The sequence below is a fragment of the Equus przewalskii genome, chromosome 2 (assembly GCF_037783145.1).
Source record: "Equus przewalskii isolate Varuska chromosome 2, EquPr2, whole genome shotgun sequence".
Lineage (NCBI taxonomy): Eukaryota > Metazoa > Chordata > Mammalia > Perissodactyla > Equidae > Equus > Equus przewalskii.
Window position 1 is genome coordinate 108,970,112 of NC_091832.1, and position 14,388 is coordinate 108,984,499.

Consider the following 14,388-nt stretch of genomic DNA (forward strand, 5'->3'; position numbering starts at 1 on the left):
ACTCTAGTCTTGCTTTCAAAATCTGTCCCCACTTAATAGGACTTAATAGTTTCTGGTACATAGCACACAGTATAGTGATTCCCACAGCATTACTGACATAAAACCATGTAGAACATCTACTATTGTACTTATCACATTGTAAGCTATCTACCTATTTATTTCCCCGCTCCCACGCCAAGACTGTAAACTCATTAAGGGGGAGCCATGCTTTATTTATCTTTGTGTCCCTAGTGGCTGCCTCTGTGCCTGGCATGTGCTATGGCCATGGCCGTATCAAGTAGTGAGCAGACAGGTGCTCAGCACAATCTTCAACTATGTGCTTTCTGGGCTTCTACAACTGTGCTTTCCCCTATCCTCCCTTCTAAAGGGATAACACCATGGTTTATGATTCTATCTGCATATCGCCAAAGAAGCATCATATGTAGGACATGCTTAATAACTAGTTACAGAATGAATCAAAGAAAGCACGAATGAATGAGTGAATGAATATGGTAGACTCTCAAGGCAAGTGACTACAGTGAATTAGTGTTTTGAGACACAATCACAGCTACAATTTAAAAGTAGTTTAAAAACTCCAATAATTCAAAATATACTTTCTTTTAAGTCTTTAGGTTCATTAGAAAATATATTCTCATCTAAATGTGAGGAATCCATAAAATATTTTACACATGCTAAATTTTTATTGAATGTGTTCTGTAAGGCTCTAATTTTTTATACCATTTAAAAATGGCTTAACTTTAAGAGCACAAAAGGCATTTTGTACTTTGTATAATTTTAGAGGACATAGTTAGGATATTCATTAAAAAAATCTCAGAGATTTATCTAGCATATTTTCAAATGGCATAACAACATAGTTTTGGCAGTTTTAAAGAAGTTTACTTCAGAAATAAAACTGTTAAAACATTTTTTATCATAATATTTGGAAATGGAAAAATCAGAAAGAGAATGATGTATTGTTTGTAATTTTCAAGCACATAATAAATATTTAAACTACCATCTTGGTTTGAATTTAGCTACATTTTCAAAAGTATATTTCAAAATACAATGAAAACTTAGGCACAACTTCTTTATTAATTAATTTCTGTTGAGTTAAAAGGAAGAGTCTAAAATATTCCCAAGAATATGCAGGGTCTTTTTTTCTTTTCCATCTTCATACTCCCTTATGGTAACATTTAATGGTCCTGGTATTCTTAACTCATTTAACTAGTGTGATGACCATTACTATTATTTGTCAGATGCTAGTGTCTGGAGAAAGGAATGCAGTTTTCAAGCTTCTTTTCCATCCAATTTAGTTCTTCATATTTTATCAAAAGGTCAAAGCTGTACAGAATAAAAACTGTATTATTCTCAAAAATCTCTTCTTTCACTTTTATGAGAAATCAGCATGTAGTACAGCAAAGAGAGAATCCTGTGGCATTTTGAATGAGAACTAAGATAAATATAGATCGTTTTAATTTTAAATTTCATTAATATTAAACAACCAGTTGTTTATGAAACACAATCTATTCACATTAACAACCAACTAACTTCAAACAATTGTTTTGTCTTTAAGGGCAGCAGTTTAGCACAATACGAAATCTAATACAATTTAAATGAAGCATGATGGCTTCATATATGTACCAGAAATGTTCAATGAATTCCAAAAGTTACTTTAAATCGTCATGTTTATGTGTGAATAAGTATGCTTATGTATTCACAGCTCTCCAAATTTAGTAGTGCTAATTTTCAGTCTCAAAAAATACGGTAAAAGAAAATGAGTAGCACATTTGACTTCCAAAAACATTTGAACTTGCTACTTACAAGATCTTTAATTCTTGAAAATTTGTGGGAGTATTTATTTTCATTAAAACAAATTCACTTTGATTTTATATTTAAATGGACTAAAGTCTTACATTAGTAATAGTCTTTTAAGGTAGATCGTTTCTGGAAAGTAATTAAACAAAATGGCTTCTACTCTGTAGTTTTAAATACATATAGAAAACCATTGCAGGATCCTGCCACACTCAATCAATCTTTTAGTACAATCTTCATTTCCCTTCATTCAGAGAGAAACATATGATCTACTTAGCTGTCCTAGGGCCGAGAGAGAATAGCCAAGTCATCCAAGTTTGGCTAAGACTTTCCTGATAAAATAAAAGTCCCATGGCCTGGGAAACTCCTTAGCCTAAGACAAATGAGGACAGTTGGTCCCGAGAGATGAACTAAATGTGGAAACTTTTGAGATAATAAAACCTTACCTTAACATCATTCGTGTTCATTCTTGTCCCCTCCTTGCCCACAAAGATATCGTCAATATCCACAAGAATGTACCTGTCCAAGGACAAGGTGAGCCTCTTGCCCGACAAGAAGGATACAGCATCTATGAAGATGAGCTTGTGCAACCAAAAGTTCAAATTGTTGCCGAAAAGAACTCGCTGAATTCCATCCTGAAGCCCCAGGTCGTGTATGACAGTGGCATAGAAAGCACCTTTAGAGATGGGAGGAGAAAGGTTTTCTGGGGTCTTTACTTTGGCAAATATTACTGGTTGGTAGGCTGACTGATTAATCTGAAAAACTGTCCAGTCAGTTCCAGGTAAAGAACCTTTCTCAAGCTTAGAAGCTTTGGTCACATGAAGCAATGGAGAATGAGGATTAATACAACAATCTTTTACTGCGAGGTTTCCATATACGGAAAAAGGGAAACTTTTCAACTGAAAGCTCTGTAGGCTCTTCTCACTAGTTCTGTGGAATCCAATGACACCCACACCATAGTCTATGCAGTATTTATCTAAGAGGCTTCGATTCCAAGAGTCCATATTTACATACTTTAAAATATTCTCATAAATAATGAGAACATATTTGCCTTTAGTTTTTTCTATGAGTGCTGGGAGATCCCCCTTTCCAGGAGCAATTTCAATATGATATTGGAATCTACTTGATTCTAGAATCATAATGATGTCTTGGCCAAGCGATGAGTACTGGCTCTCCACAAACACCAGGACTGTGGGGTCTGTCTTCAAGGTATCAGAGAGCTTCGTTGTCTTCACTCTCATCAGCCTATATGGCAGGTGTTGGAAGTCCGCACAGTCCACTTCTGAAGCCATCTCAGAGAGTTCATTTTCCTGTTTGTAGCCACTATACAGGTAGTAAGCAGAAATAACAATGCTCACCATGCAAAACGTGGCAAGCAGAATAACTGTCCTTTGAAAGTGTCTGTGAAGCTTCATGATAAAACTCATGTTGTACATACTTTCCTCACACTGTTCCAATAGAAGCACCATAAAAAAATAAAAGACGAGAAGAAAAGACGGTGTCTCAGGTACTCTTCCAGTCTCAGTCAATAGTTTATGTCACCATTGCAGCACATTTGTATCGCTTGATCGGGACTCACAGAAAATACAATCTGAAAAGTAGAATAAAATAGAAAATAAAACATTCAGTCTGAAGCATTAAAATGAGCAAGGTTTTATCCAGTTGACTGGTGCAAGTGGTATCCTCTTAGGCAGGTGAACTGGTGTGTGGAAAGCAAGAAACCCTTCCTTTCCTTCCCCCGGATCTGGACGAGGACATGGGAGTGGTGCAAAGGGGAAAGGGGCTCCACTGAAGAGAAGGTCTCCATCCCTAATGTAGAAAAGACATTGGGCTACAAGCAAGTTCCTTTTACTCTCTGAGGACAAGACTTAAGACCACAGACAGGTCACCTGAGCCATACACTGCCACATCATGTAATGCATACTCAAGCTATTTGTGTTTAATTACATATACGGAAAATACATAATAGTTTGGACATATTTCATCAAATGCTATAATTAAGACACCAGTTTTTTTTCCCTGACAAGTTGTTGACACAGTGAATTTTTATCATTCTATTTACATTTCAAATTTATTAGAGAAAGAAGCCTATGACAGCTGCTTTCATTAGAATAAGCATTTCAAAATGAAGATAAGGTCTCCCATCCCAAATGATCCTTTTAGAACTGTATATTTAACACAGTAGCGTTTTTAAAAACTAGGACAGTGTTGTGGTGAGACGAACGTGAGGAGTGAAACACTTCCCAAAGTGCCTTCAACTCTGGTGTCAGACTGTGAGGGCACCACATACTTCTGGGGAGGACATACTTAACTGTAGACTCATTTTCTGTACCATTCTCTTTCTGGTTTTTTGGAAAAAGAGCTCAGCAATTATGTCAAAAAAGTACTATAAAAGTGTTGTTTAAAAACCTAATGAAAACAAGTGAAACTTCATGAAATACCTTGTTATGCTATAATTTCAAATCTCTTTCAAGTCTTAGTCATCTTCATCTGTGGTGAATTTAGTAGCTTTGGAAAAAGATGAAGAAAGAAACATGGGGTGGTTCTTACAGCATAAGTTTATTAGAGTCTTATGGTCCTGGCACTCTTCAAAAGAAATATCATGGAATATAAAAAAAATTAAGAAAAGTCTTGCCATTGTCCATAAGGCAGGCGAAACTGTTGGAGAACATTGTCTTTGATGTTTTCCATAAGATTAGGGTTCGTTGCCCCTCTGCCTCTTACTAATTCTGTTGCTTTGGCCCCAGGACCTTCCAAGTAAAATAAAATGACGGGGTTAGAATAATTGATTACCAAGAACATTCTGGCTCTAAAATTCTGTGATAATCACCTATGAAACAAGCAATGAACAAAAATTTTAAGAATATACATTTATCTGTATGAAAAATATAACATTCTGGAGTATAACTGCAGGATTTTCCTGTCACTGCTATTTATTAACTGCTATTTATCCTGTAAATTATATATTGTAGTTCATTCATTCAAATATTTAGGGTAACTACGTCATTCATTCAAATATTCATGGGGTAACTATCTTTCTATTTAAAATATAAATGTTCAGCAGAGTGAATTTCCTTAAAAGGTTCAAAATTATAAAGTAGAGATAGTGACTAGAATGACAATGATAATTATGGGTTGTTGATTAGAGACAAATGACTGTACCAGGATGAGAGAAGAAAGAGACCACGGCTACCGAGGGAGTCTGCAACGCTCCGGGGGAGGCGGGATTTGGACAGAGCCTTGAAGGATGAGGGTAATATGAATAGACATTTGAGAGAGTGGGAACTTGACAGAGGCAGGAGTGAGCACAATATTGGGCAGGGGACACTCTGAGGAAGAGCAGAAGGAAAGAACAAGGAATACCTAAAAAATAAATTTTACGAAGTATGCGTAGCTCAGATTGTGGAGAGATATGATAGTAGAGAAGTTCAAGGTTGAGAAAGCCCATAGGGAGCTATTACACTTTCCTGATTTGGGGAATAATGTGATAAGGGTGAGATTTTTCAGGAAAAAGAATTAATCAGTAACGTGGAAGATATCATAGAGTGGCGTTAGAGTCAAGGCTGGCAAGCCAGCGCAGGCTCATTCCTCACAATCCAGTCATGAACTATTAGTGATCACAGATCAGGGGGCATGTGGGAGGGGCCGAGTTTGAGGCACACTGCAAAGAAAGGAGGGAGAGAACTTGGAATGTCATGTGAGGTCTGGGGTACACCACCCCTCCACCAAGTGAAAGGCCATCAAGTGATCTGACACGATCTAAAATAAATCTAACATAAAGGACAGCATTCTAGTCTCTTAAACATTCTAGCATAGGTTTAGGTGTAATTTAAGTAAATCAAAATTACCAGGAAAACTGAGAATTTTCATTGAAACTGTAGTTATTTTATTCTGAAAAGTAATTGCACTTCTAAAGTTACGTACATGTTTATGAATAATATAATATTCTGGCATATAACAGCAGGATACAAAATCTCACATCTCTCTACGCTTCTGTTTCAATTTTAGCTGTGAAGTGTTTCTGACTGGATACAAAATGTATTATCACATTTTGCATTTCAGACAGCAGTGTGTCGTAGTTTATCCTATTGTCAGAAATGAAAGGCACGTGACTCATACAATTCTTATACGTGATGGGGCAGGATAGTGAGGAGTATAAGCTCTCACTATCTAGGATGGCTATTAGCCTGCTCCATTAGCAGGTATAAAATACTAGAAACGCAAAGACATTTCTTTTCCATTAAACTCATCAAGTTTCCTCCTGAAGCCACAGGGAATTCCAATGTACGTCCCTGAAGGTAGGATTTGGTCTAACATGTTTGAGTGGATACATTAAGATTCTCCAAGTCTTCTGCAGACCTTTTTCGACTGCACATCTCACTTTGCTGTGGCCAAATTTAGTCTTTGGTGTGGACTCTCAAAATTTGCCGTTCCTATTGAAACCTCATCCACCAGCATTGACTCCTCATTCTCTGTATGTCTCAGCTCTGAAAATCTCAGGATGGACTGAACTGCTGCTGCCCCTCCTTCTTCTGCATAGAATGGCCCTGTAGCAGCTTCTCCAGAGCCCTTCCCTGCTGGGGCATCACTTGGAATACAGGTCCATGTAGAAAATTAAGCTCCTCCACACAATTCCCTTGTGGAACCTTCTCTGTATGGAGCTGACCTTCCAAACTTGGTGAGACCCAGCAGTTACACACGGCCACTGGAGGAAGTATCTCTCCTTTGTACTTCTTGACGCTATTGTAATTAAAATTTCGTTTAAAGTCACTCTCCCTTGTCTAACTGTAAACTCCAAGACGGTAGACATAATGCCTCTTTTGTCTATCATCGAGCCCCTTGTGCCAGGCACAGAGTAAGCACCCACTATTTGTGGAATCAGTTGAATAAATGGCATATTAATGTTACAGGTTAATTTGACACTTCTACTTTATTCTAATGCCATAACCTATTTTTAAGGTTACACATCACTATTAATTTGATTATAATTATCTATATTTTTTGCTGGATTTAATGTCTCTGTTTATTTAATACTAAGAAAATATAATCATGCCATCCCAACATGGGATAAAAAGCCACAATGGTAGATATTAAATTTTCACCCACCCAAAGACACCTGTCAATGAATCATTCTGCAATCAGTCACCAGGTATTTATTGAACACCTGCTTTGGGCTTACTGCTGTAGCAGGTGCTGGGGACACTACAGAACTAATATCAGGGATGATTCTTGTCTGCAGAAGCACGGTCTCTCTTGGGGGGAGTAAGACATTAAAGAACAGCCAACACTATGTGGCACACAGTAAGTAGTGATTTATGCTGTACAGACTATATCTGTTTTAGAAGAAACAATGAGAGAGATTAATGAAATTTAGGAAAGCCAACGGCAGTTTCCAAGAGACCTGGTGCTAGAATGGGACATAGCATAATGGCAGGATTTGGATATAAGCATGGGGTGGGCATGTCAGATTAAAAAACCCCAGCAAGTTTGAAGAAATGAAATGGTTACACTGTGTTTATCCGTAAGTGAGACTAAACTAATGATAAGACACTATGTGTTGGGTTGAAAATGGAAATGATATTTCACTGAAAGAGTGCAGCCGATCCATGAACATTCTTAGAAGTGATTGTGAAGCACAAGGGTGCCGACTTGGAAATAAAGAGCATTGGATGTATTTGAAAAGAAGAGAGATAATAAAAGTAGTGTTTACAGATAACTAGTCTAGCAGTAACATATATTGTGGACAAGCGGCAGTAGTAAGAACACAGAGAGTATACGACACATTGTACAGAATGAAGGAGGAGGTGGAGTCAGGACAGCCCAGCTATGGGGCTGCTGCATAACCCAGGTCAGGGGTGGTGTGAGTTCTGTCCAAGGTAGTTAGCAGGGAGAATGAAAACAAAGAGAGACTTGAAAGGAAAACAGAAAAGGACATGATTACTGTTAGATTATGGCTGGGGGTGGGCAGGCGGGGACTAGAAGAATAAAGCTGCCAGTAAGAGAAACACAGAAGCTTAGAGTGGAAATTGGCTTGAGCTAGTGACGTACATTTAAGGTTAAGATAGGTGACTAAATGACGCCTGGGGAGATAGTAAAATCACAATGTTCTATAAAATACATAGTTGGATGTTGACGAATAAAAAGATCAAGGAAATACTTGAAATTGATGGGTCACAGGCAAATCTTGATATGCGGCACAAACTCAATTCCTCAGAAAAGCCTTTCCTGATCAACTCCACTCCTCTCCCCTTTACACCAGGTCCCAAGATGATACACTCTAATCATAATTACTTCTCCTTTGGCATCTTTATAACAACTATTACTAAACATTATTAGAAATGTTATCTGTTTAATGTCTCTCTTTCTTATTAGACTGAAATTTCCAAGGGGATAGGGTTCATGTTATTCCCGGTAATCTTTCAAACAAGAAACAGGATAAAAAACATTTTTAAAGGCCAACAAGATCAACAGGCAAACACTTCAGTGTAGTGATGACTGTGTTCCTGAAGTGCTCTCACAAAAATGCATAGAGAATTACAGAGTTTGGCATGGTCTGAAAGGTTCTCTGGAGGATAAAGAACAGGCGCACTAGGCTGCGTGTCAGGGTTTCCATGGACACAACTGTCTTGGTTAGAAGTAGGGAGCTGACAGTCGTGGTTGAATTTGGCTACCTATTCAAGATATGATGAGGAATATGCTGAATGACCAAGAAACTGAGCATTAAATTTAGAAAATCAACAAACCATTTAAGAAGGCATTTTGGAATAGTCACAGTAGATGCAGGAAAGTTGCCAGGTCCGGCTGATTATAAATGTCACCACTCCACCAGGACTTCCTATAAGGTACACTGAAGGAAATAACATCACATGGGAAGGTGGAATAAGATCAACGGCAGCACAGCTAACACTAAGGAGCACTAACTATTTGCCAACGTGGTGTTGGGCCCTTTGGAGACTAAGTAACCTACGCAAGATGCCACAGCTCACAGGGGCTGAACCGAAATCTGAACTTGACAGCCCGCACCGAAGATACCATGCACCTGGGAAGGCAACTGTACCATGTCCCCTCCATGCCAGGGCCATGTAGGAAATGGACATCAGGGAGCTATTCCCTTTAGATGCCACAGTGTCCTCATATGAAAACGGGGACACTTGTTCTACCTACTTAAGAGGGTTTTAATGAGGATTATGAGATAAACTATAAAAAGCTCTTAGAAAAGTGTCTGACATATAGAACGAATATACTAAAGGTTAGCTGTGATGATGATGATATAAATAGCAGATGAAATGAGAGAAATATCCCGAAGATGGCTAATATAAATGCACTAAGGGTTCACAAAGGGACAGCTATAAGCATTCCAGTGTAAGCAGAGTTGTAGGAAGCACAGAAGTTTGCCTTTGGTGCAGGAACCTAAAGTCAGATGGGTCTCAGAGCAAAGGAAGAGGCATAACCAGCCCCATGTCCATCCTCGGGCTTCTTCTCATGTCTCCCTCTTCCCCAGATGAGCTCACATACTCCCTGGCTTTCATTTACCATCTATGCTCTAATAAATTCCAAGTGTTCATTTCTAACGCAAACCTCCTTCCTCTGAGCTCTAGGATTTCAAAGTGAACTATCAACTTGATAGAGTAACAACAACAACTTACAGTAACTGTGTGCCTTTCTCATTATACGCCAGCTGGAATCATGTCACAAGCAAACTCAACCTGTCCAAAATTCAATTCATAAGCTACCCTTGAAAACCATATTCATCTTTCCACAATCATCTAGTGGCTCATCCTTGACACCTTCTTTTCCTGCTTATCTAAATAAACCCAAGTCCTCTTATTTCCATTTCCCAAAACTCACGTGACCCAGTATACATCTTTCTTTTTCCGGGCACCATCCTTCTCACCTGAACTACTGTAGCAACTAGCCTCATCATTAACACTCGTGGTTCCCTCTACGCTTTTCTCAATTCAGCATCAAAGTGCAAATCCAATTGTTTCTTCCCAGCTGAAAAAACCATCAGTGGCTGCCTATTCCACTTACTGATTGAAACCCAAATTCCTATCCATGTCCCACGTGACACTCTGAGGTATGCTTCCCGCTCTTACATCTCAGCCTGATTCGACGGTGTGCTCCCCGCTAAGTTCCAGGTAAAGGGTCCTATTTCAGTTTCCCAAAAGAGATAACCTCTCTTCTGACTCAGGGTCTTCTCACATGCTGTTCTCTTTGTCTAGAAGTTTTCTTCTTACTTCTTCATCTGGCTGCATCCTCCGAATCCTATGGCTCTAAGCATAAATGTCCCTGCCTCACAAAAGCCTCCGTGATTCCCCAGATTTGTCAGGTCTCCCCATTACACACTCTCACATCACCATCTACTTTACCTCTGTGGCACTTTCCATAGTTACAGTCATATGGTTTTCTGTGTAATATCCCTCCACAGATTGGAAGCATTTGTAAGTACCTGTCCTGTTCACTTCTATATTCTTGCTATCAATACAGTGCTTGAAGTAAGAACATTCCACTGAAAAACTGTTAAATGAATGAAAAAGAGTCTCTACTACATTTTACAAAGAGCAGCTGCATTCACAAACTAGGGCAGTCATGAAGTAAACCCATCTTCCTCGAACGGACACCTCCATCAGTCACATTGGCCTCAAACAGTCAGAGCGATAATATAAACGTTGTGAATGGCAGTGGCCACCTTGACCACAGCCATAAGTCAGGCATATCCAGAATGTGCCTTTCCCTGACTCTTACTCAAATACCTATTTTTCCCATTCTGATATTTTTTTCAGAATTCAGCATGGCTAGAGTTGTTTTGCAATGTATCTGTTTTTAAAAAGGAAAACATCTGTTTTCCACCAAGGAAACATTAGCCATTATTTAATTACCTACCATTACCAAAAGGCAGAGGGAGCAATTAGTTTCTGGAACCACAGGGCATTCCATATCCATAGTGAAGAACTGAACATATGCAAACATACGTTTTGCAAATATTGCAATATCTGCAAGGGGAAGTACCTACTCGTCACTGTAACCCATCTTTCCTCTCCCACTAACACCCACCATCATACTAAAGTAAAAATCAATTTCTAAATGAAACAGAATCATGTTGAAGTTGGCAGTGCAAGAAATGTGAAAAAAAGATTGCCATCTGGAAAATGAGTATTAATAACTAAAGAACTTCAGGTTCTAAGATAAATGAAAGATATTTAAAAGATCTTGACAATATTCCTCTTTCACAAAATTAACTATATTTTATAGCGTTGAAAAATGCATTGGGAGGCCTCCAATACATTACATAAATTTGTTAAAAGTAATTTAGTAATATTAAAAATTGACAAAAAACAGGCTTTTCTCTGGGAAAGAATGTGTGAAATTGTGTCGTGTTAATTGAACCCTGCTGTGGTAGGCCAGTAAGATGCTGATTTGCATGGAGTATGACCAAGAATACACTCTGTCTCTAGAACTGAGATTTTTTTCAAGACGGATGGGAGAAAAGCCGCACCTGGGGGCATTAGCTTTGTTTGACACATTACATGGAAAAAGACTTTCAATTACAATTTTCCTTCCTCCTTTGTATTTAGAAATTACGAAGGAAAGAATACATTTTGTTCACTTCCCTCAGTGTTATGCCATCCAGTGAGGCAAGAGAAGAAAACTATCCCACCGCTGCTTGTTGTTTCTTCTGTTTCTATGACTTAAAGGGGAAAGGTCTGCCCATATCCTCTTAAATTGAGCTAGAATGTATGCATTGACATATGCCTAATAGCGGGGCCTTACAACTATTGCCAATGCAGCTTTCAGGATAGAATCTGACCTCGTCATTTTGATCCTTCTTCAGAGTCACGGGAACAAGAGAGTATTAATCCAATCTCTCATTGTTTACCTGGACCATAAGACGTAAAGTTACAGACCAGTTTTTGGCTATGTTTTAGGGCAGGTTACATGAACCAGAGAAGCAGAGGCCACCAATCCGCAGAGAGATGATGCAAAAAGAACACTGAGGAACAATGAAGAAATCTGAGAAGGAGTCCTGAGGAGGTCTGAGGTCCTGGTTCTATTACGCTCTATCCTACGGACACATCAACAAAAAAGTCAGAAAGGTTCTCCCTCTCTTACCTTGGGCATCTTGTTTTTTCTTCTTTTTCTTTTGAGGAACATTAGCCCTGAGCTAACTACTGACTATCTTCCTATTTTTGCTGAGGAAGACTGGCTCTGAGCTAACATCCATGCCCATCTTCCTCTGTTTTATACGTGGGACACCTACCACAGCACGGCTTTTGCCAAGCAGTGCCATGTCCCCGCACCTGGGATCCGAACCGGTGAACCCTGGGCCGCCGAGAAGTGGAACGCGTGAACTTAACTTGGGCATCTTTTAAAACAAGTGACACTCATCCCAATTGGGGTAGCAAGAGAGGAGAAAGAAATCACCTCAACTACACTGTATATACTTCATTAGGGAAGGCACCACATGGAATGGGCCTGGGCACTGCTTTAAGCATGGCACAATAGTAGCTGCTGAGCAAATCTCTCTTGAATAAATGAACGATCGTCTCATATGCAGGGGCAGACGTGATGGAAATGATTTGAGTGGAGCATGAATTGCCTCTGTTATATCAAGAAGTATATCAAGCACAAATATTTGAAAACCTATAGACAATGTAATATAGTGATTAAGGGCAGGTACACTGGAGCCAGACTCAAACTGAATCCCAGCTTTACCACTTGCCAGGGAAGTGATCTTAAGTAGGTAACCTCTCAGTGCCTCAATTTCCTCAATTGTGAAATAGAAATATAGCATCTGCCTCAAATAATCTTTGTGAAGATTACATGAGCTAAAAACTAAATGTAAAGTGCTTTGAACAGTGCCTAGTACAAGGTAACCATTCTGTGCGTGTTAACTGTGGACTTTAATAATTTACATATCTACTCCTAAAACTCTAGTACTTATCAACACTTATCAACAAGTTAAATTTTGCATTATTCTCTAATTTTTTTCACATCTATTTGTCCTTTCCTGCAGAACAATTTCCACAGTGTTGGATGACAAAGGGGATAGGAAAGGATCTCTGAGATCCTCATTTTCCAGGTGAGAGACGAAGGCCCAGAGGCAACAAGGGAGTTGTCCAAGACAACGTCTCTTGTGGCAGAACCAGGCCAACAATCCAGATCTAGCTTCACGTTATTCTCAAACATTGCAATCAAAGAAAGAGATTTAAAAATGAAATGTATGCAAAATGGATACCATCCTTGAGATGCTAAAGGTTTTAGTAAAGAACTTCAATATTTGCTTTTTAAGCTCTTGTTTGCCAACAGGTAATCAAGAGTCAGAGCTCTCAGTAATTTGTAGGAGTTTTCGTGAAATAATTTATTATAAAGTTAATTGTAGTAGGGCCTGACATTTTTTCTGGTTATGCAACTTACACGAAATTAATGAAAAATGGTTAAAGCAACATGAAAGGAGAAATCACTCATTGTGACATCCCAGAGCCCAAGGATACAGTTTTTATTAAAAACAAACAGACAAACAATTGGTTTTCTAAAACCAATTCTTGGGTATTCTAAGAGAAACTTCAGTTTTGAGCATTGTTCAGACTAATTATCATGATAATGCAAGCTGTTACTTTCGTGGTCTGGCATCATCCTCTAATCTGAACAGGTGTGCAGAGTTCACACATTTCAGTATGAATGCTTATCTCCAATAACCATTCTGCAGCACAGGAAAAGTAAACTTCCACTGGTTTTTTTTCCCCTATTGTCTAAACTGTTAAACAATTAGAAACCCAAGCCATCCATTTAGTTGAGAATAGTATTTTTATCACTAATTTTATTTCCCTGTTTTTATAGTGCATACAAATCACAAAGTATTTAAATATAGTTTTCCCTGATTATATTTTATACCTCAACAAATACATAGTTAAGTTTAAAAGTTGGCACTAATCACAAACAGCAGTGGAAACTCAACTAGGTTTCAAGCAAGTCATATAAGATTCTCTGAATTAAAAGAAAAATTTGTAATTTCTTTATGGTTTTAAAATTCTGAAATGATAAATCCACCACTGATATTTAGTCTGGTTCCTAATAACTTTTTCAGCAGAATATACGGTCCAGAAAAATGAACCTCAAATGCCTGGTTATCTCTTCTCCGTATTTTTTCAACAAACCTTTCAGTTACACCACAAATTACTCTATTTGCTGTAATCTTCAGAAACAATACTTTTCTCAAGAAAATGTACTAAAAGAGAAGGCATGCTATAACTCAACTGAGCTGAACTATAAGAAATCTCTCTAGAAAGAGAAAAAAGTTCTGTTTTATCTAAGATACTTTAGTAACCTGAGAATACTTCATTATAAAGACTATGAATAAACTCATATTTCTAAAAACTCATGTGACCGGTTTAATATTAATATTTACTTACACAAAGAAAGAAGCATTCTGTTTTACCATCAAGACCATAAAGAAAAACAATAAAAATGTCACAGAGATGGTAGATACTGTGTTAACTGGAGAAAGACAAGAAAAGAGCTTCTGTTAGGGCAAGCCTCTTGATATGTCCAGTCCTGATTTTCAAGAATCTCTTTCAAAGTTATTTTTGAAATCTCCTT

General features: G+C 38.2%; 2 protein-coding genes across 3 annotated transcripts in view; one reads left to right on the top strand and one right to left on the bottom strand.

Moving 5' to 3' along the window:
• LOC103557484 (N-deacetylase and N-sulfotransferase 3) overlaps positions 1 to 14,388 on the bottom strand; it is a 161,505-nt gene that overhangs the window by 145,516 nt on the left and 1,601 nt on the right. For both annotated transcript variants that reach the window (XM_008530026.2, XM_070609237.1), the window contains exon 2: positions 2,238 to 3,382. In XM_008530026.2, the coding sequence (XP_008528248.1) occupies positions 2,238 to 3,260 (1,023 nt within the window). In that variant the 5' untranslated portion in view covers positions 3,261 to 3,382. The remainder of the gene's footprint in view (positions 1 to 2,237; positions 3,383 to 14,388) is intronic.
• The window catches only part of LOC103557485 (serine/arginine repetitive matrix protein 2-like), a 174,234-nt gene continuing 168,609 nt past the window's right edge, over positions 8,764 to 14,388 (top strand). Inside the window, exon 1 of the mRNA XM_070609411.1 lies at positions 8,764 to 8,838. Coding sequence (XP_070465512.1) covers positions 8,764 to 8,838 — 75 coding nt within the window. The remainder of the gene's footprint in view (positions 8,839 to 14,388) is intronic.